At 42.0% G+C, this 22,637-nt stretch overlaps 1 protein-coding gene across 1 annotated transcript in view; it reads right to left on the bottom strand.

Moving 5' to 3' along the window:
• Nucleotides 1-2,422: 2,422 nt before the first annotated feature.
• LOC144466600 (uncharacterized) overlaps nt 2,423-22,637 on the bottom strand; it is an 88,829-nt gene continuing 68,614 nt past the window's right edge. The window contains exon 4 of the mRNA XM_078174151.1: nt 2,423-2,696. Coding sequence (XP_078030277.1) covers nt 2,423-2,696 — 274 coding nt within the window. The remainder of the gene's footprint in view (nt 2,697-22,637) is intronic.

The following is a 22,637-nucleotide window of genomic DNA, read 5'->3' as shown; positions in this document are numbered from 1 at the left end:
AGATAATGATATGTTTTCCTGTTTGGCCTCCTTATGGCACTGTTGTCTCACTGTAACTATGACTAAAAATGGACATACTACTGTGCTGACTAATTTGGGTGTGGCAGGTGCCAGTCTATGTGAAGTAACAATAGTAACAGTCTGTAGAAACCCTACAGACATGAAATATGACAGCTTATGTTTAAATATTATAATGAATTTCTAAAAGATATTCATATCATATAATATGTTACAAAAAGTTTACAAGTGATGGGATTTAATTTCAAGACTTAATCTGTGTTAAGTGATGTAGGAACATTTGAAAAAAACACCCATACATTTCATGGGTAAATGAGAACTCTAAATTATAAAAGTTTATTTAAAAGAACTAAAATTAGGAAACAATAATAATAACTAAATTGTGTTTCCTTATTCTGTCTCTAAAGTTATAATGCCTAAAATTTCTCACCGATTTACGGTCTACATTGTTTCGATATACTAACATTCACTAATTACAGGTCAATTGCTAACCAATCAGAGCTCCAGCTGTTGCTCTGATGGACTGCACTGCTTAAACATCTTTAAATAAAAAAAAAAGCTAGCTTTAACTGTAAATGTGTAGAGCATGAGACAAATGAATTGTGAGATGGAAAATTATCTGCAGAGAAACTTTGCAATATCTTTTTTAAAATTAAGCTATCCATTCTTTTTGATCCACTTATAAAGGTTGTGAGCGCAGCAGTCTGAGCAAAGTACTCCAGTCATCCCCCTCCCCCGGCAACACTTTTCAGCTCCTCCTGGGGGGCCCCGAGGCATTCCCAGGCCGGATGAGATATATAATCCCTCCAGCGTGTTCTGGGTCTGCCCTGGGGCCGGTTGGACGTGCCTTGAAAACCTCTAACGAGAGGTGCCCAGGAGGAATTTGAATTAGATGCCCAAACCACATCTACTTGCCCCTTTTGACACGAAGCAGCAGCAGCTCTACTCCGAGCTCCCTCTGGATGTCTGAGCTACTCACCCTATCTCTAAGGCTGAGCCCAGACACCCTATGGAGGAAACTAAAGATGGCTGAATGAAGCCTCATGAAGCATTTTCTTTATTTTCTGAGCACACTAGATGGGGTCCTTGGTTTAAAGAGAGAGGCTCAAAGAATAGCAATTCAGTGTGCTTTCAACCAATTTGTTGAACAAAAAGCGCCATCTAGTGGGCTCAGAAAATAAAGAAAATGCCCCATGAGGCTTTATTTGGCCATCACTAGAGGAAATTCATTTTGGCAGGTCAACCATGTCTCACTCCAAAGTTGTCGAAAACTGGCCCTTGGTCAGTGACTCATGGCATCAGACACTGAAAAAAGGCGTCCTTTTAAGTCGGCATGATACACACCCAGTCACAGTTATTGTTTCATCAGGGGGAAACACAGCAGAGGTGACGGTGGTGGAGGACCAATTAGGGTGGGTGGTGGATGGGTCCAGACCGAGATGGGTGTGGCGGCGCAGCAGGGGGAGGTGTCGACAGATCCAGCTTGGCGCAGTGACAGTTTCGTGCCAAAAAACTTCGCCAAAGGTGCGCTAAAAGCTCGCCAGCTGAAACCAGGTCTACTGTCAGCGCAGCCGGTGTAAGCCGAAGTTTGGCTGACCTGCGGACAGTGCGCACACGTCACCAAAACCTCACAGACAGGTTTCCAGAATATCAGGCACATTAACAATGCAATGCATTCCCACAAAAACCGCTATTCAATGCAACTATCTGCAATCAGCACATAAATGTATCTCTATATCGACTGTCCCGTCACATCTGATGTCAGATCAAAGGGGATTGGCACCGTTTGGCACGCGTAATGGAAACCCAACCTGATTTGATTAACACAGCTGCAAACTAATGAGTTCACATCCCTCTCAGCCAACCACAAACAGCCACAGCATCAGATAGGGAGTATATATTCAGCATCTGTCATCTTAGAAAAGTCAAAAGAAAAGAAACAGAGTGAGACTGCGAGAGATAAAGAGAGAGCGCGCGTGCATATGCTGTCAACAAATTGTAAGTTATGTTCGGTGTCTTAAGGGTTTACGTGCTTCATGTGATTGCCTATACAAATGTTAATATGTTCTTGCTTAACGTGATCTACAAAGATGGAGTACATTATTGCGAGGAGGAGGAGGAGGAGGACTTACGCAGAGAGAGGCCGAACTGCATGTGCTGAATCAGCAGGAAGAGCATCAGGGCGCACGGGAGAGGAGAGACCACCTGGCTGCACAGCTCTGTCCTTATATGTGAGCATTTCCCTGTACATCCATTCACACATTCATGGTGTAAATTTACTCAGTCACATTAAATATAGGCTACAACAAATCACCCAGAACAAATTATTTCAATGTTTATTTTATTTATTGATTCCCCCCCCCTCCTCTCCTCTGGTTAGCGACACCAGCACGCGTGCGTGGCCTTAATGGCCACCTGGGTGCGGTAGCAGGTGCTTGGCTGCATCCACCAGCCGACGCAGGCTGGCGTCTATTGAGGCCAGCGGGAGCAGCCTGTCATTCACGCCCCGGAGCCGGTCTTCCACTCCTTGGAGCTGGGCCTCTAACCCCTGGACCCAGGAGATTAGAGAGCCCAGCTCCCTCTCCAGCATCCTGAACACCCCCCACCTGAAGGTCCAGGAAGGGCTGGTCCCGTGGCTGCATCTGGGCCTGGACGGGCAGACGAAACTCTCATTACGCCTTTGCGCGGCGCATTTAAGGGTGAGGAGAGGGGCTCATTTGATTGGTGTGATGTGAATCGGCTGTGTAAAACCCACTCCACGCCTTCTCTCCTCCATCTTTCCGACTTGCGCAGGTAGGAGGGACGGAGGTGGAAAAGAGGAGTAGCTGCGCCAGGCGCACAGTGTGCCAAACTTGCAAAATCCGCCTGGCCACACCCAGTGGCAGGTGCGCTGCGCCTCCGCCTCGCCCGGTCTGCGAAACTAGAGGCCAGAAAGTCCATGACCAAATGGTGATGTGTGTTGAGCTTGCTCTTCACCACGATGGTCCATCAAACCCAGACAGAATAATGGAACTTTTGACTGACAAACCTTAAAAACAGTAGTTTTTACTCACAGTCCAAATTGTGGCTTTTAAACTGCAACTCATGGTCTTCATCCGTGAATGTGAGTCTCAACCATATGAAAGCTATTTTGTGCTTAGGATGCCTGAAACTTGTCCTTCCATAAAATAGATCCATTAATGAAACATTTAAAACCATTGCCAAAAACATCTCTCTGGTGATTACACTACCAGGAGTGACTCCAGTTTTATCCCAAATCAGCAAATCTCAGTAACAGCATGTGTTTGATCTCCCCTCAGACTACAGGAGCGACTGAGGTGAATGCAGAGTGGGTGGAAGAGGGGCTGTGCAACCAGATGAGTGCGCTGTAAAAAAGTGTCCTAAGTGGAGCTGCAGCTGCATAGAGAAATGGCCCCGCATTAGTAAAAAAAAAAAAAAAAAAAGATCACCCCAAATATGTTGTGTGAGTTGGCAAGTGGTATGGCCAGACATTATGCCGCCCCACCTGCCACCTCACACAGCACCATATTATCATTCAAGAAAAACATGGTATAACTACCTGTCCTGCCAAAATCAATTCATAATTTCCTTCTAACAGTAATGTAATGGTCTTTTACATCACTGAGAATGATTGTGTGTGTGCAGCTTCCTGGAGACACACCACATTATTCTTTTTCAGAACCCAGCTGAAAACAGATGAGTGTGTAGAGACTGTCTGTTCTCATTTCGGAGAACATCAGAACTAAAAGGCACCCCTCTGTTTCATGTCAACATCTGAATTTATTCTTAGTGTTTGTTGTATTTCAATCTTCTAATACTGAATAATGCATCAGTCTGACACTGCACAAGTCACTGATTGCTCAAAACAGCAGGAAACATTGTTACAAATAAAGATACAGTACAGGCCAAAAGTTTGGACACACCTTCTCATTCAATGCGTTTTCTTTATTTTCATGACTATTTACATTGTAGATTCTCACTGAAGGCATCAAAACTATGAATGAACACATGTGGATTTATGTACTTAACAAAAAAAGGTGAAATAACTGAAAACATGTTTTATATTCTAGTTTCTTCAAAATAGCCACCCTTTGCTCTGATTACTGCTTTGCACACTCTTGGCATTCTCTCCATGAGCTTCAAGAGGTAGTCACTTGAAATGGTTTTCCAACAGTCTTGAAGGAGTTCCCAGAGGTGTTTAGCACTTGTTGGCCCCTTTGCCTTCACTCTGCGGTCCAGCTCACCCCAAACCATCTCGATTGGGTTCAGGTCCGGTGACTGTGGAGGCCAGGTCATCTGCCGCAGCACTCCATCACTCTCCTTCTTGGTCAAATAGCCCTTACACAGCCTGGAGGTGTGTTTGGGGTCATTGTCCTGTTGAAGAATAAATGATCGTCTAACTAAACGCAAACCGGATGGGATGGCATGTTGCTGCAGGATGCTGTGGTAGCCATGCTGGTTCAGTGTGCCTTCAATTTTGAATAAATCCCCAACAGTGTCACCAGCAAAACACCCCCACACCATCACACCTCCTCCTCCATGCTTCACAGTGGGAACCAGGCATGTGGAATCCATCCGTTCACCTTTTCTGCGTCTCACAAAGACACGGCGGTTGGAACCAAAGATGTCAAATTTGGACTCATCAGACCAAAGCACAGATTTCCACTGGTCTAATGTCCATTCCTTGTGTTTCTTGGCCCAAACAAATCTCTTCTGCTTGTTGCCTCTCCTTAGCAGTGGTTTCCTAGCAGCTATTTGACCATGAAGGCCTGATTGGCGCAGTCTCCTCTTAACAGTTGTTCTAGAGATGGGTCTGCTGCTAGAACTCTGTGTGGCATTCATCTGGTCTCTGATCTGAGCTGCTGTTAACTTGCGATTTCTGAGGCTGGTGACTCGGATGAACTTATCCTCAGAAGCAGAGGTGACTCTTGGTCTTCCTTTCCTGGGTCGGTCCTCATGTGTGCCAGTTTCGTTGTAGCGCTTGATGGTTTTTGCGACACCACTTGGGGACACATTTAAAGTTTTTGCAATTTTCCGGACTGACTGACCTTCATTTCTTAAAGTAATGATGGCCACTGGTTTTTCTTTAGTTAGCTGATTGGTTCTTGCCATAATATGAATTTTAACAGTTGTCCAATAGGGCTGTCGGCTGTGTATTAACCTGACTTCTGCACAACACAACTGATGGTCCCAACCCCATTGATAAAGCAAGAAATTCCACTAATTAACCCTGATAAGGCACACCTGTGAAGTGGAAACCATTTCAGGTGACTACCTCTTGAAGCTCATGGAGAGAATGCCAAGAGTGTGCAAAGCAGTAATCAGAGCAAAGGGTGGCTATTTTGAAGAAACTAGAATATAAAACATGTTTTCAGTTATTTCACCTTTTTTTGTTAAGTACATAACTCCACATGTGTTCATTCATAGTTTTGATGCCTTCAGTGAGAATCTACAATGTAAATAGTCATGAAAATAAAGAAAACGCATTGAATGAGAAGGTGTGTCCAAACTTTTGGCCTGTACTGTACATTTAAAGGTTTGGACTGACTCTGAGTTTTGAATTTCAACATTAAAACATTGCGCCATTCCCTTTGTTTGTATTACCATAAATTCTCAAAAAGTTTGGGTCCTTATTTACCTCAACTGCAGAGAGAACCAGGTCTTTATCTAAAACAAGCTTATCTGTGACAGGCTTTTTCCCCTATTATGTATGCATTATGTTTGATCACATTTATTATGAAGCCTCCCTGTTTTCTCCTCCCATTTTTACCCTGTTTATCTGCCATCTTGATAAAGTCTGTATAGTGTACAATTCCACTAAGGGTGTGCATGTTTTGGTATCTCATGGTTGAATCCAATTTAGGTGCTTGGGATCATGATTTGATCCAGTATTAAAGGGATAGTGCACCCAAAAATGAAAATTCAGCCATTATCTACTCACCCATATGCCGAGGGAGGCTCAAGTGAAGTTTTAGAATCCTCACATCCCTTGCGGAGATCCCAGGGGAGAGGAGGTAGCAACACAACTCCACCTAATGGAGGCTTACGGTGCCCCAGATTCAAACGTCCAATAACACATAATTGAAACCACAAAATATCTCCATAGTGCTTGTCCGTAGTGATCCAAGTGTCCTGAAGCCCCGACATAAAAAGTTGTTTGGAAAAACGTCATTTAAACTCTGTTTTTAGCCTTATTGTAGCCTGTAGCTCTAACTGCCTCTCTGTACACCGCGCTCACGTGTGTGCGCTTGTGCGAGACCATGAGACATGGGCACCCTGTTCATGTGTATTCACATGCTTTCGCTTGATTGTGCATATTGGCATAAATGTGAACATCAGAATGATACAGAATGTTTTTCCTTCCTCAGACATAAACCAGTACTGGTGTTTCTGCCTGTGATTATTTAAGTTTTGCCTGGTCCTGGATAGCATTGCAGTGTGCCTCATACAATAATTTTTTTTCTTATATGTAGGGACAGGTTGTGCACACAATGTCTATGCAAAGTAGTAAAAGGTTTATTTACCTTAATTTCAGCACTCTTTTTTTTAAGAATATTTTTGTGGGCTTATTGCCTTTAATGTCAGGACAGAGAGTGAAATGGGGAGACAGAGAGAGAGTGGGGACTGACATACAGCAATGGGCCGTAAGCCGGATTCGAACCCGCGGGCGCTGCAGCAAGGCAATGCCGACGCCCCAATTTCAGCACTCTTAACACACACTTATCAGGTCTCTTATAGTTGTGGGGTAAAAAGTCAAATCAAAAGTAAGAATGAGTTTGAGTCAGATACAGGAAACATTTAAACATTTTGTCTTTTGTATCTACCCATTGTTATTGTTGTTGAGTTGAAATGATGACACTGCTGGCCAACTACTCAGTGATGATGTTGAACTCATTCTTCAGGTTGGAGGACAATTGGCTGCCAGTGACTCCTCTGAGGCTGATTGTTTTCTGTGTCTTTCACTTGTTCGTACTTTAGTTTTTCAGCTTTTCCTTTGTGAGTGATTGTTGAAGTGTTAACAGTTGAAGGTAAATTTTGGCTTTGTGAAGATCAATGTAAGCAAATTCTGGTTTTGATGATTTAATGGGTTCCAGTTTTGGTGCATTTAGACATTAAATGTGTTAATTACATTAAATGTGCATTATATTATTCACATTTAATTACATTACTGTCATATTTCATCCCATAAACTTAAAATAAACTCCATGTATGACATGTGTCCTTGAACCTGAGCTCAGGTTGCCTTCTACCAGTCAATGCAGCTGTTGGTCCCAGGTCAGTTCATCCTGCCAGACTTCACCTTTACTTGTTCTCAACTGAAATGATTACTGAAGATGGCATTTTTATGACAGAGATAAGCGCAAACCTAAACTATCAAAAGTAAGAGTGAGTTTGAGTCTGATACAGGAAATAATAAAACCTTTTGTATTTTGTATCTACCTATAGTTATTGTTGTTGAGTCGAAATGATGACATTGCTGGCCAACAATAACACTTTAAAAGCCATACCATCTGTCTTTGGCTGCAGGTTTGTGGTGAAGTGTAAATACAATAATAATATCTGGAGAAGCCGTCTCCCTATTTGGTAACAGATTTATTTCACGCTCCTCTGTGGTTGGCACAGCTGTTTCAGAGCCATGAGGAAAGTAATGTGACTGGCAGAGAGGATAATGAGTCATCACCATTATCCAGACCTTTGGCACGTGCTGTTTTGTTGAGCAAAAATAGTAGAGAATATGTATGTATAATAGAGTCCATGCACATGACCTTGAGTGTATTGTCAAAATTATTATTTTTTCAATTACGTAGCATAATATGCTCCCTCCCTTTGGCAAACTCTGATCCACACACATAAAGTTTCTCTGGTCTTTACTCAAAATTCATTCAATTTGACAAGAGTGTTTACTTACTTTTGTTCCTCAAATAACACTTCCATAGAGAAACAGAAATATTTTTTATTCATTTGTGTTGATTGTTTTACAGGTTGCCAACCATTCAAGAGAAGGATGTGGGAGAAAGAGGAGATCGGCGCACATGGTGTCTTTCATCACTTCATGTCATGTTCCAGGGAAAATTGACTGTGATAAGTGCCTTAAACTTCGCAAACTACACTCCACAGAAACGGCTCTGGTTAAAGTCACTAATGACTGACTGTGTCAGCGGAGTCTCCTTCATCACCTTCACATCATCGCTATTTAATAAACCACATGACATTTTGATGGCTGCAGATAATGGAAATTGCACCTTGATGATTTTATTGGATCTTAGCTGTGCATTCGACACGATTAATCATGTAATACTCTTAAGAAGACTGGCTCAGTTGGGTATTTCTGGGACTGCATTAGACTTCTTTACATCATACCTGACTGACAGAAGTTTTTCTGTGTCGGTGGGCCAGTTTATGTCTGACACTGTTCCTCTAACCTGTGGTGTCCCGCAGGGATCTGTCCTTGGGCCTATGCTGTTTGCCCTTTATATGTTTCCATTAGGTGAAATCATTCGCCAGTTCGAGGGCATTTCCTATCACCTTTATGCTGATGACATTCAGTTGTACTGTTCTTTTAAACCTGATGAGGTCCCCAAATTGTCCATTTTGTTGGATTGTCTTGAATCCATTAAAATTTGGATGTCCGACAATTTCCTTCAGCTTAACAATGATAAAACAGAAGCCCTTATTTTGGCACCAGATGGACGGATACCAACTGTTAAGTCACATATCGGATCACTCAGTACTCGTGTTCAACCTAAACTCCGGAATTTAGGCGTTATTTTTGACCAAACACTGTCTATAGATCAACACGTCAGCCAGATATCACGATCATGCTTCTCTGAACTTAAGAAAATTGCCAAATTAAGATCATTGACCAAGGCAGAATTAGAAATGATAATTCATGCTTTCATCAGTTCCCACTTAGACTTCTCTAATGCACTCTTCACTTGAATGAACGCATCATCCATTAACCGCCTCCAAACTATCCAAAATGCAGCTGCCCGCCTTCTCACCAAAACCAATAGAAGATTCAATATTACTCGAATTCTTTCCTCCTTACAATGGCTGCCAGTTCAATTCCGGGTCTATTTTAAGGTGCTGCTGTTAACTTTTAAGGCACTACATGGCCAAGCCCCTGACTATGTAGCCTTCTCCAACTCTATAGCACCAATCGGACACTCAGATAAGGTAATTCATTGAAAATAAAAGGCAACTTGTTCCACAAAGTAATTTTAACCTGGATGTGTGTTAAATGGTACTCGGGAAGGAAGAAAAAACAGACAGTGTGTGTATTGATCCCACTTATAACTAAATACCTGACAAGTCCCCAGGAGGCTGGTCCTAGTCTGGTGAGGGAATTTACTTTGTCTGATTGATAATGTGAAGTGACATCTATGTTTATAGTCACTCCAGAACACTGCCTGATTTTTCTCAGTGCTGTACAACCTTAAGAAAGTATGGTCCCCACAATGCTTGGTCTAGTCTTGTCAATGCAACAAAGACAAAGGTTTGTGTGTGTGTGTGTGTGTGTGTGTGCGTGTGTGACAGAGTGGCAGAGACCCCGCCCCTCGCCCATGCAGCAGGCTGTGAGGCTCCAACACAGAGAGCTCTTCTCTGGATTGAATAGCAAAAGTGCATCAGTGACAAATGTCTTAATCTTATTGCAAATTAAAAACGGAGTTAGGGAAATAAAAACTGAAATATATCTTCTGAATTTGTCCAATACTGACAGCAGAACCGTTAACATCAGAGGTTATCAATACTATGGTCTTTAATAATTTGGCCCCCGGGGCCCATTTAATGCTGGGTATTGGTACTCATCCCTACAAACACCTCTATTAAAGATAACTAGCAGGTTTTATGACCATCGGACAGATGCTCATTTGCAGTTTTTCTGTGCCGTGTCTGCAATTTTTGTAGCTTCTTCTTGTGTGAGTGCTGCTTACGATCTGACACCTGCTGCCTGTATAGGAAGTCCCAACCTCATCTGTGTGCTGTGCTCAGAAAAGTCCTGAACAAAGTGTGATTGTGACAGCTATTTTAGATTTAGTGTTAGTCTTGAGATGAAAATACTTATTAGTTTTAGTCACATTTTTAGCTGATGAAAATTCATGACTTTTTAGTCAACTTTTAGTCATTTTGTCTTTTTTTCCTTTATCTTTAAACTAATTCACTGAGAGTAATTCATGTATCAGAAATTAGAATCAAGGTGACAGGTTGTATAAAAATTTCATTTAGACCTTTTTTTTTCATCTTTCTATTTATGGTCTGAAAAACTTTGACATCACAAATAACTAATCTGAGACAACCAGGAGTTGTACCTAGGTTCATTGTAAACTCTGATTTATCCATCTCACTGTTAAGAAGCAGAGAAATAACTTCATTAAAGAATGAATTCTTTCTTAATCTGCAACATGTTAGTCTGGAGGTTTAAACTTGTGTCCTCTCACAGAGTTGGTGATTAAAACTAAACTTTCATCTCTGTCAGAGAAAACTGATCTGAGTTCAGACTGTTTACTTACAGCACAGCTACACTCACAGATAACTGAGCCTCCTATCTGCCTGTGAAAACAGCATCAACCCATAAACCTCCAGTCTGGACTGAGTGGAGTCCTGCAGGGATCAACAGATGTGAAGTCTGGCAGCTGGTAGCTGCTTGCTCTACAGCCGTACAGCGGCTAAAAAGTGGAGCTAACTGCTAACAGCCACTGCTGTAACTATCAAACTCCTCAAATCAATTCAGCAGCTCCACCATCCACAGTCAGACACACACAGCTGATTATTTACTGCTGAATTACAGCTCACAATTTGCACAAACGGCTGACGCTGCTCTGGTGTGAGTGTTTTTGCTGGCTAGCTAAACATCCTGGAGCAGACTGTTCACTGGAGTTTACCAGCCTGTCACTCATGCAGCTTTTGAATAAAATTGTAAGCATGGCCATTCTAGGCTTTAAATGTCTGACAGTCCATCACTAGCATTTTAATCACGTCTCGTCACGCCATTTAATTTTTTTTTTTTTAAATCAAGATCTATTTTTAGCTCGTCATCGTATCATTTTCATCATGGAAAAAAGTTGACAAAAAGTTTTCATCATAGTTTTCGTCAATGAAATTAACACTGGTAGAAAACAGCAAAATAAAATCTAGGCAGAGGGCAGAGTCTCGCTCCACCACACACTGAGAGTGGGTCGTAAATTATGATTGACAGGGATTACTTTAGCATGAGTCTATACATTGTTTTTAAGAAAATCCTGCATGGTTTACTTTTATTGTATTAAATATGTACTTGCATATAACCGACACCTGCGACACTGAGACACACACACAAATAGGCTACCAACTCAGAGAGCTAACGTTAGATAGAAGCAATCCAGCTTGCTGCAGACAAGGAAAAAAAGCATTTTTAAAACATGATTTTCGGAAGTTGTGAATCAATTCAGAATCTTAGAAGATGAGAACGTTTTTATGTTAATCGATTTTTTCCCCCACCTTCAATTTCCACAGCACTGATTCCATCACATCTGATGTCACACTCACCACTCTGCTGCTTTCACTTTCTCTTCTCTAACTGAAATACTGTTAGAAAAGACGACGCAAGACTTCCATCAATGAAAGCTAACACGTCTTTGTAAACCACGTCTCTGTTGTGGAGCAGTTTGTACTCAGACAGACAAAGTTCAGTAGGTTTAAGCTACAGTAGCTTAACCCTCAAAGGTCAGCACTGTCACGACGACTACTGGTCAACACTGCAGAGCTGTGACTCAGAGTTCACCAAAGCTGAACTCGACCACAATCCACTGATTACAGCAACTTCATTGGAATTAAATGATTAAATCATCACATACAGCCTTTCACCCATGAACGTTAATTCTCAAGAGCTAACTGGGAAAAAATGAAAACTGACCTTACAAAGGTACTTTTCAGATTGTAATTTTTCATGTCATCCTTGTCCCTTAAGCAAAGCAGATAAAGGTGAATGTGGCTTTCTCTCTTATGGTTTAATACCTTCATTTCTTTTTTACTCTTGTTCTTTTGAGGGTTAAAAGGTTGTAACACATGTAATCCAGAATGGGCTTCTTTTAGAGGTTCAAACAGACAGTTACTGTCTAACATATACACTGAAAATGTACTCAGTGTGCTAGTCTGTCAACACTTTGACTTTCCTGCCCTGCCTGTTGCTCTCAGCTTCAAGACCTTTAGCTCCTACTGAAGACATCAGTCTTTACAAACAGCTCACAAATATATTGTTTTATTTTTTTAAAGGTTCAGTCATTATCTAACTTTAGTTTTTGTCAAATGGTAATTGGGAGAGAGAGGAAAAATGGCAGCAGAGGGTGAAAGCAGGACATGAAGTCGGGAGACAATGGAGTTGCTGTGACCTTCTACCCACTGTGAAAAATGCGCATTTTGTGAAGACTGGTTCGTGTTTGTGCATTCCCAACCTGTGCCGACAAAATGAGGAGCTACACTTCGAGCAGCTGTCATAGACTATCTTGTTAGATGTGGACACTCTGAAGTTTTGGCTTGTTAAGCTACAAATAGATCCCAACACTCCATACACCGCGCATGAAGACCTGCAGGTCTGCAGTGACTACAGTGATAACCTCTATCTGTCAAAGAGGGGAAAAAATGCAGAGCTGTTTTCCTAAAGTTCCAACAGTGCATTTACTTGCTGTAGACGAGTGTAGGTAGGCTAATGCTATTAGCTTAAGTTATTATTTTCACAATGCACAACGTTTTATGTGAAAGCATGGCAGGATAACTGCAAAAACAGTCAATCAGCGATTAGGAGGTGCAAAATATCAACTGAATCAGCACTGATTATAACAAATCTACATAGATGGATTACCCATTTTCATAAGCTGACATTCATAATAATAAAATAAGTGACATCAACAAGCTTACACTATCTCTGCCACAGTGTGTGTGCATGGCAGAACAATATGCTTTTGTATTGTACGACCTATAATATATTTTTATTGTATCTTATCCCCACATTTGGCTTTCCTATACATCAAGAAGATACCTAATGGCTAGGAATGATGATGGTAATGTTAGTTACAGTACAAGCCTACTCGGTCTTTTCTAATAAGATAATCATTTACTCCCACAATGGGGGCATTTACAGCAGCAAAGAGGATAGTGCAATAACAAGGACAAAGATGTAATGAATATGTAAACAGTGAAATAAAAACCTCTGCTGCTCTTTTTCTCTCTGTCCTCATTCACTTTTCTTTTTTTTTAAAAAGATATTTTTTGGGCATTTTAAAGCCTTTAATCGATAGGACAGATGACCGTGAAGGGGGGAGAGAGAGAGGGAGTGACATGCAGCAAAGGGCCACAGGATGGAGTCGAACCCGAGCCGCTGCGGCAACAGCCTTGTACATGGGGTGCCTGCTCTAAGCCACCGACGCCCCCTCATTCACTTTTCATGCATATACTCAGTCACAAATAAATACGGACGGCGAAAGAATAGAATTGAGTCCGTGATATTGAAAATCTTTTAGACAGCACTAAAAAACATTTTCTATAAATTAGTCTGATTATTATACTCTCTCGAAATCACACTCATGTTTCCACTGCTGTCTGACTGCAACATCTCGTGACATCTCATTTATCTCTACCAATATCTCTCTGGATATTTCAGAAAGAGACTTCTGTGTAAGACGGCAGGATCAATTGAAAGGTAAAGAGACACCTCACTTATAATAACAATCTGCGCTAATCTGTGGCAAAGGTAACCTCTTTTAATGGACATACAGTGACGGTGTTTAATTGCCCCATGTGCCTCCATTGCAGCTTGTTCCGCAAATGCGCAGTCACTGCCGGCTCACTCAGTACTGGACCAATTTCAAAAACTGTTGTTCACATCAGTCTCTTTGATCAATTTACACAGGGAAATGGGGTCCAGGTTGAAAAATGCCAAAGTTATCCTTTAACTCAAACTGGAAGGATTACCTGCTGCTGTAACAGAGGAAAAAGCTACTGGATCAACTGGAAAATAGACAGTGGTCAGACTGGAACTGTTCTCCTTAGTGCCCGAAAAGCTGACATTTTAGAGACTGTTGTGGTTTCACTCCCCCATCAGCAGACAAATATATACCACTACACAAACACACCCACACACAGGTAGGCAGAATGCATTCTCACTCTCCCTGTCACACACACACACACACACACACATGCACAGTCGTGACCCTCACACATGCCCTGAGGGTTACTGGTTCAGTCTGCCCGTCATCCTGTTCAGCAGCACGCACGCATCGTCTGCTGGAGTGGCAGAGTAGCTCGGTGGGCTGACCTTTACTGGAATACAGCCCAGAGCCGAGCTGTCCTGCCCACGGGCCCTGGGATTCATCTAAACTACTGATTGTGTCTGTTGCAGGGGATGAAGACACGACTGAAATGATGATGCTGTTCAGTCCCAAAATAAAGTGAGGATATGTAAGATGTGCACTGCACGACAGCACGGAATGAACTTTAAATTAGAGCTGCTGATCAGTGGTGTAACAATCTGTAGTTCCCTAAACTCACGTTCTGACATGTTTACAACATGTTGGCACAAAAATTCACCGCCTCTGGGAAATTCATGATCCTCTGCCCTATCAGTCGCTCATTAACAGAGGACAGTGCTACAGGCAAGCCACCAGCCAGGAGTTTCCTTTAGATCTCCGCTGTAATTAGGGAGTATTCCTGTTGTGAATATGTGACTTTGCTGCAGGCTTGCCTCGTCTAGCCAAGTTGTCCAGCCCAGAGGCAATTCTACAATTTGAGGACATCCGAGGCCGCAGCTCACAGAGACCTTGTACAGCAGGTTGAGGGTGTTTTGTTTTTTTTTTGCAACTTCTAACCTCAAGATTTTATTATATCAGAACACATTTTTGATATCAATCAATCAATCAATCAATCAGTCAGACTTTATTTATATAGCACTTTTCATACAAAGAAACAGTAACACAGTTTATGGTCGACATCTTTTTAGCCATTCAGTATATTAGCATTCTGAAATTGCCTCTTTACTTTGTAGTTTTTATTTTTACTGGCACAGTCCGGAATCACAGGACTCAATACATGCTCCAACTGGACATGATGTAGGGCTTATTTTGGAGAAGGAAGTGTGGTAGTTAGTTTCTGTAAAGCATGAATACATTACATTTGTAGGTTATTATTTAGTAGACACCTAGTAACCTAATGTTTCAACAACACTGTGGTTAACATGTGGTTAGGTCTTGGCACAAAATCAATTGTGGTTAGGAAAACATAATGTTCTGGATTAACTCATGTTTTGGGGGCCACAATCCACACTAGAAACTTTCTCCCAATTTCCTCTCGCATCTTTTTCCGCATCTTGTGTCGCATCGTCTCCTCCATCGTCTCCTCCATCTCTCCTCGCATCTTTTCCTTCATCTTTCCTCACATCCTTTCCTGCATCTCTCCTCACAACTTTCCCCCAATTAAGTTTTGCATCTTTTTCTGCATCTCTTGTCACATCGTCTGCTCCACCTCTCCTTGCATCTTTGTCTTCATCTCCCCTTACATCCTTTACTGCATCTCTTCTCACAACTTATCCCCAATTTTCTCTCACATCTTTTTCCACATCTCTTGTTGCATCGTCTCCTCCATCTCTCCTCGCATCTTTTCCTTCATCTACCCTTACATCTTACTTGCATCTCTGCTTGCATCTTTTCCGCATTTTTCCTCACATCTTTTTCCCCATCTCTCCTCTCATCTTCTCCTGCATCTCTCCTCTCATCCTTTCCCCCATTTCTTTTCCCACATCTCTTGTCGCATCTTTTCCTGCATCTCCTCCCACATCTCTACTTGCAGTTCTCAGTGGGAGGGACTAAGATGCAGGGAAGAGAGAGAAATATGGTTGTGCTGACTGAGTTGTAAGATTATACTTTCTGTTTGCATCACCCAAAGTGTGACTGTAGTGCTAAACTTTATAACATGCCTATCCCAATGCAAATTCAATGAATGTTAACTTTTTTTGCTTGCCTTATCAATCCATTCCTCGAACATTATGAAAGCTCAGATTGACTGATATTGGTGTTGAAAACCCATGGACATACGGACAAGCCCCCAAAGACTTTTGAAGTACATAAATTGTGTGCTACAATATGTGTAGTACCACTAACATGCCAAAGGAGGGCAATTCTGAGTAGCTCAGTCTGACCTGAAAATTAGAAGCTATATAGTTAAAAAAAAAAAGCCCTTGAGTGAAACGGAGCAAAAACAGCCAAGGGTTCAAAGGGTTGATCAAATGAAATATATCTGAAACAGTGCCCTGAGTGTCTTAAAACTGAATTAAATTTAATAAATGATGTAGTGCAAGATTATGTTTATAATAGAAAAAGATTTGAATGAGAAAATAAAAGTGGAAACATTCACCTTTTCACTCAAATAAAAGTGATTTTTACACTAGTTCTCCATCAAATCTTTTTCATGTGTATTTCTCAGTATGGATACTTTATGAGCAGCCTAAGACTGAAGCTGAGGGGTTTTCTGTTCAGTGCTGAAGAGCCATGATTAGGCATTGCTGCACCCTGTGTCTTCCTCTGGGTCATAATCATAGATTATATACACGGTACAGTACATCAGTTAGTGCAGATGAATCAGGGGAGCTGCTTGCTGTGAGATAGATTGGGGCTTGTGTGTGTTGGTAGATGGCCAAGCTCAGGATTCCAAAATGCTCAGCTGACTCACAGTGACTCTCATGGAGGAATCTGTGAGGATGTGTGACTTGTACGAGCTGAACATGGTGTGACAGGAAGTGTGACAGCAGACACGCACACAGGAACAGGTAGGGTAGGAACTGTAGCTGCTGGCGGAGTAGATGGTTCGGTGTTGGGAGTGTACTGCTCTTCTCTCTCTCCTCCCAAAGGGGAAATATTCTTTAATGCCTCCTCGTAATAAAAGCCCAGACAGCCCGGGCTGCCCAGACAGACACATATTGATATTGAACGTTATAGTGGAGGTAACAAAAAAAGGAGTGGAAATTTAACAAGTGCAATCACCCACAATGGTGTGAATCAATGGCATTTCATCTCGGTTAGCAGCCTCCATGAATAGTCAGTATGGATCTCCTCTTCAGAGTGGAGGATGTGCACACTTAATTTATGTGTGGTATGGGCTCAGAGGGAGGCCGGTGTGTATGTTTGGAGGGTATTAGGATGCTTGTTACGTTGTTGCAAAAATGATGTACTAGGTAGTTTTCCCCTTTGGAGTGTTAGGAGGAGACTGAAGTCGGTAGGAGCCAGAAGTTAGACACATGTCATGAAATTACTGAGGTAAACTATACTACAGTATATGAATATATGAACAGACATTTAAAAGCAGAACAATCTGCTCTTAAATTTTAACTTTGACATAAAACATAAGAGTTGATAAAGACGTAAATAGAGGCAGGTCAAGCCTGGAAAGGCTGTGAAAATTTGTAAGCAGGTATTAGACATTTGTACACCCAGATTAACTATCCAGTTTTCAAGCAAATCATTAAGCTTGTATGTAATTAATTGTGTATAAATAAACAAAGGCGTGGTATTTTATGTGTACCACATTTAATTACGGGTGAAATGTGCTTTAGTGTTCAGTCTGGGTCTCAAAACCTGTCTCAAGACCACTTTTATTCCCATGCTGCTGCTAACTGTAGAAAACACAGAGTCAATTCCAAATACGTAATGCTGTAACTATAAAAACAGTCTAGGTACGGTCGAGTCGTTGCTAACCGAGATATAACAAGATATAACATGACACACCTATGCTGGGAGAGGGAGCGAAAACACTGCCATCACAAACAGGTCATCATTATAAACAAGGTAGCTTGCCTCTGTAAACTATGAAACAAAACAGGTACACCTATAAGTTGCCACAACATAAATTAAGTTAGCTCGAGCGGACACACTGCTGCTAACTGTAAACAAGCTACAACAGAGCACACCTATGCTGGGAGAGGGAGCGGAAACGCTGACGTCACCAACAAAGTAACAATATACGCTTGGTACCTAACCAGCCAAATGACTAACCTTTCGTCTAGGATGATGATCCGAAGGGAGGTGTGTCCATGATGCCGGTGAGACAGCCACACACCGCATCCCAGAGGGATAGCTTGCGCAGCCCTTGGAGGGCAAGCACCTAGAATTCTCAATTTCAAACCGAGCCAACCCGAATAAGCCCGACGGGTCGGGTCGGTTTGGGCCGACTAATTAAGTTAATTGGGGCGGGCTAAGTCGGCCTCGGACAGCGGAGAGAGAGAGAGAAAAAAAAAAGTGTGTCTGTCAGAGAAGCGCACTGTGTGAGGGTGCGACAGCAGCACTAACGCCAGATTTCCACTGGATGCGTGTCCGTTGCGGAACGGCAGCGCTGGTTATCCGCTGCGCGCTCCGCCGTCCGTCAATACCCACCGGCTGCGTTTGCTGTGCGGAGCGGTGCAGCTCCGCTGGAAGACATCTTGGTGCACTGCCATGATTAATATCTCCTCGTCCATGGTGTCAACGGGGTGAAATGACGTCTGAAAACCTCTGACCTGTTGACTTCAGGCCTGCCTCTACCCATTATGTAGTTTTCAAGGTGTAGTGCAGGGAAATATGATCCGCCCTGAACACTGTGTATTTTATTTTGAAAATTAACCGGATGTTTTATTGTGTTTCTGTGCACGACTTCCTGCCCCGCACGATCTGTTCTGTGCTGAATTGCTGCATTGTGCTCCGGCATCCAGCAAAAATAGAAGTCCTGCATATACGACGCAACCAACACGCATCTGGTGGAAATAGGCTGTAACACACAATGCTGCTGTCCATGGTTCTCACTTCTGAGCAGCCTGTGAGGAAGAAAATATGCATGTCTGTCATTCCAAATCCATTCATTATTCAATGTTATGTTGTTGATGTTTGAAGGTTATACAGTAGTTACCGTTTTTAATAAAGTGTTCGAGTTGAAGTTGAAGTATCGTCTGCTGTGTGTGTGTGTGTGTGTGTGTGTGTGTGATAGGGGGGTGATAATATGGCTATAATAATTAAGCAAGAAGAATATGCGAATTATAGGCTAAAAATAAAGAATGCTGAATTCCGTTCTGATGAAAAAAATAATATAAAAAAAGATATGCTGCTGTGAAGTGTGAGCGAAGTTCAGTCAGTCAGTCAGCGTGCAGGTGCAAGAAAGTGTTGAGAGCGGCTGCGGCTCATTAAATGCAGCGGCGCAGCGCTACATGATGCACAATGGTTGCTCTCCCCCATGCTGACGTTGAAGTCTGTCTGTCTGGTAATATTATTTTGGGACATGAATGATTGGTTGATTGGTGATTAAAGATACTGTATTTGAGCCAGGGAAGCCAGACTGCTGAGGCGCACAGGGGGAGCATCATTTTTTCCCCCTTCCATTTAAAAAAACAACAACTCGGGTTCAGTCGGGCTCGGACCCAGTGATGTACATGATGATGTCAGACCGGGCCGGTTTTGGACTTCAAGTCCCTCGGGTCATTTCGGTTTCAGGTTGAATTTCTGGGCCCGTTGAGAACTCTACAAGCACTTCACAGCTCCAACCGATGTGCAGTCACAAGGCTACCGGCGACAAGCTGCTAACACACTAGCTTCGGCTACAGTGCGTAGAGGACAATCAGCTTAAGCCGATACCACGACTGTAGTATACCTGTGACAGCGAGAAGAAAAAAGGAACAGATCTTCTGACGACACCGGAAGATATAGCCTGTCCGGGGTCATCAGGGGTCACAGGTGACTTTGTTGGTATAGCTATTCAACCTGCGCATGTGCAAGATAAAGACATTCAGTGCTTATCCTGGCAGTCAGGATGGATGAAATAGAACTACATAGCAGCCATTTGGGTTATGGACTGGATCTTACAGCAATATGTGAAATTACCACTACCTCTTAACAAGCATTACATGGTGGCAGCATTTAATGTGTAAAAATTACATGCCAACACCATGGAAAGTATGCCGGTGGAAAGTCAACCACCAGTAGACGCAGTTTAAACCCACAGACTGTAAAAATAATAGATGTAGCTACTAGTGATGGCCTCATGAAGCCTCATGAAGCAGTTGTTTATTTTCTGAGTCCACTAGATGGCGCTCCTGGTTCAGAGAGAGAGACTCAAAGAATAGCAATTCAGTGTGCTTTCAACCTATTGTTGAAGAAAAAAGCACCATCTAGTGGGCTCAGAAAATAAAAAAAAAGTGTCATGAGGCTTCATGAGGCTTCAGTCAGCCATCACTAGTAGCTTCATGTACAGTGATGTTACCCATTGGTTTGTGGACTATCATATTGAAGCCTCAGGTTCAGCATTTTTTGGAGCCAGAGGTGATCATATTTGGCTGGAGCTGTGGAGGAGCGAGGGGTGGACCTGACTGAGAAGCCAAGGACATCATCAGCAGAAAACCTGTCACTCAAAGTGATATAAAAAATATAAAAATTTACCCCCTGTACAGTTATCATAAATGTTGAAATTCGCTATGGAAACCAAAACCATTTTTTTGTATCAGGTTGTAAACAGGTTTATTTCTGCTGTAAAGTTGGTGATTTTAATAAGGGGGTCTATGAGGATTGACTTGCTTCTGGAGCCAGCCTCAAGTGTCTGTTCGAAGAACTGCAGTTTTTGGCACTTTGTGTCAGCCCCGGAGGTTGCAGCTTAGTCTCAACCCCTCAAAGTATTGGTCTTGTCCCAGCCTTGATGCACTCTGTTCTTTGTTGTGACTTGGTCTTGGTTTAGGTGGTCTAAATTCCAACACTAGTGTACTAACACTGAAATATACAAATCATTTGTACGTGTAATAAGTAAAGAAAATGCAACAATAACAAAATTTTAGAAATGCAAGAATAAATACCAAAAACACAGTGACTGACCACTCATTCAACCCACAAACATAAACCACAAGCACAGACACATTCACTGTCACTTAGCCCACAAGAACCAACTGCTGTTAGTCATCAGGCAACAGTAAGTACATCTAATGTAAAAGTGATGCGTTACGGCTTGTGGGTTTTAATCTGGGTGATTAAAAATTTAGACACAGATTATGAAAAAAAATGTTTAAAAATTTTGAAATAAAACACAACTGATCATAAACCTACGGAGCAGCAATTTGGGCTATTGAATGGATCTCAAAGAAATAAGTGAAATGACCACAACATCTTCACAAGCATTATGAGGTTGTGGCATGTAATGTGTTGAAATTACATGTCAGCACCATGGAAACAATGACAATGAAATTCAATTATGAACAGATGCAGCTTAAAATGTGGTTTATTTTGTAAAATGGCTACAATTTAGTTAGGTTTCAAGGAAAAAAATCCTGGGTAAGGTTTACTAAAAGATTGTGGTTTCAGTAAAAAGACGGACAAGAAGCTTGTTGACATTTGGCCTCACACAGGACACAAACAGCTGTCTCCTGCAAGAAAGTCCTGTGTTTGGTTGACCCACCCACAACACCAACCTCCATCCTATGTGACGTTGTCAAGGGAATCCATATGTCCACCACAACAAAGGTTCCTAGTTGACTTTACATTGTTTCCATTGTGCCAGCACATCACTTTAACACATTATGTGCCATTACTATGTAATTCAGGGTTAAGAGGTCATGATCATCATTCTGTGAGACCAGCCTGACATACTTTAAGGATATGTGGTTTTCAAATTTGTGAACTCATTGTTTGTTTCCAGACAGAGCAGAGCGAATTTTATAGGCAGCAGAGTTGCATACAAAGTTAATGGAAAGACGCAATAAGATGCAAATTTGCCAGGGCCGGGGGCGCCCTGGTAGCTCACTGGGTAGAGTGCGTACCATTAAGGTTGAGTCCTCACCTCAGTGTCTCAGGGTCAAGTCTGGCCCAGGCCCTTTGCTGCAGGTCATCCCTTCTCTCTCCCCTGCCCACTCCCTCACTCTCATACTAGCAAAATTATGCAGAAATGCCAAGAATTATTGAATAAAATAAAATTTGTCATGGGTGTTGAAGATTACTTTAGTTAAAAGAACTGATCTACTTGAACATACACATTACATGGGGCTTCATGAATCAACTTCATAAATGCACAGACACGAAAGGACAGGAGAGTGACCTGATGGAATTAAAGGGATTCACCCCAAACTAAAATGTACATATTTTACCTCCTACCTGTAGTGCTATTTATCAATCTAGATAGTTTTGGTGTGAGTTGCTGAGTGTTGGAAATATCTGCCTTGTCTCCAATATAATGGAACTAGATGGCACTCTGCTTGTGGTGCTTAAAGTGCCAAAGAATACATTTGGAAAACTCTTCCACCACTGGTCAATATGCTTGCCTCCAGGAGGCAGAATGTGCTTTCCATATAATCTAAGAGCATTATTTATTTGGAGTGGCAGCAGCAACAGTTACACTACACTTACATAGCTATGTTCTTTTTTATGTAGCTCAGTCTAATATTCCAGTGATTATAAATATCAATCTATACTGAATACTGTTTTATATTGAAAGCTACTGAATACAATATTTCTGGACACATTTCAATTTGTGTGCATATTTTACCTATTTTAACAATTGCTTACTGCGACATGTAAGTTTATCAGCTCTGAATATCCTGCCATCATGTCGTCCTTCTCGCTGCATCCTATTGCCTCCTGATCTCTATCCAACAGCTC

Source organism: Epinephelus lanceolatus, chromosome 13 (assembly GCF_041903045.1).
Source record: "Epinephelus lanceolatus isolate andai-2023 chromosome 13, ASM4190304v1, whole genome shotgun sequence".
NCBI classification, from domain to species: Eukaryota; Metazoa; Chordata; class Actinopteri; order Perciformes; family Serranidae; genus Epinephelus; species Epinephelus lanceolatus.
The sequence above is the reverse complement of the archived record's forward strand: the minus strand, read 5'-3'. Positions and strand labels throughout refer to the sequence as shown.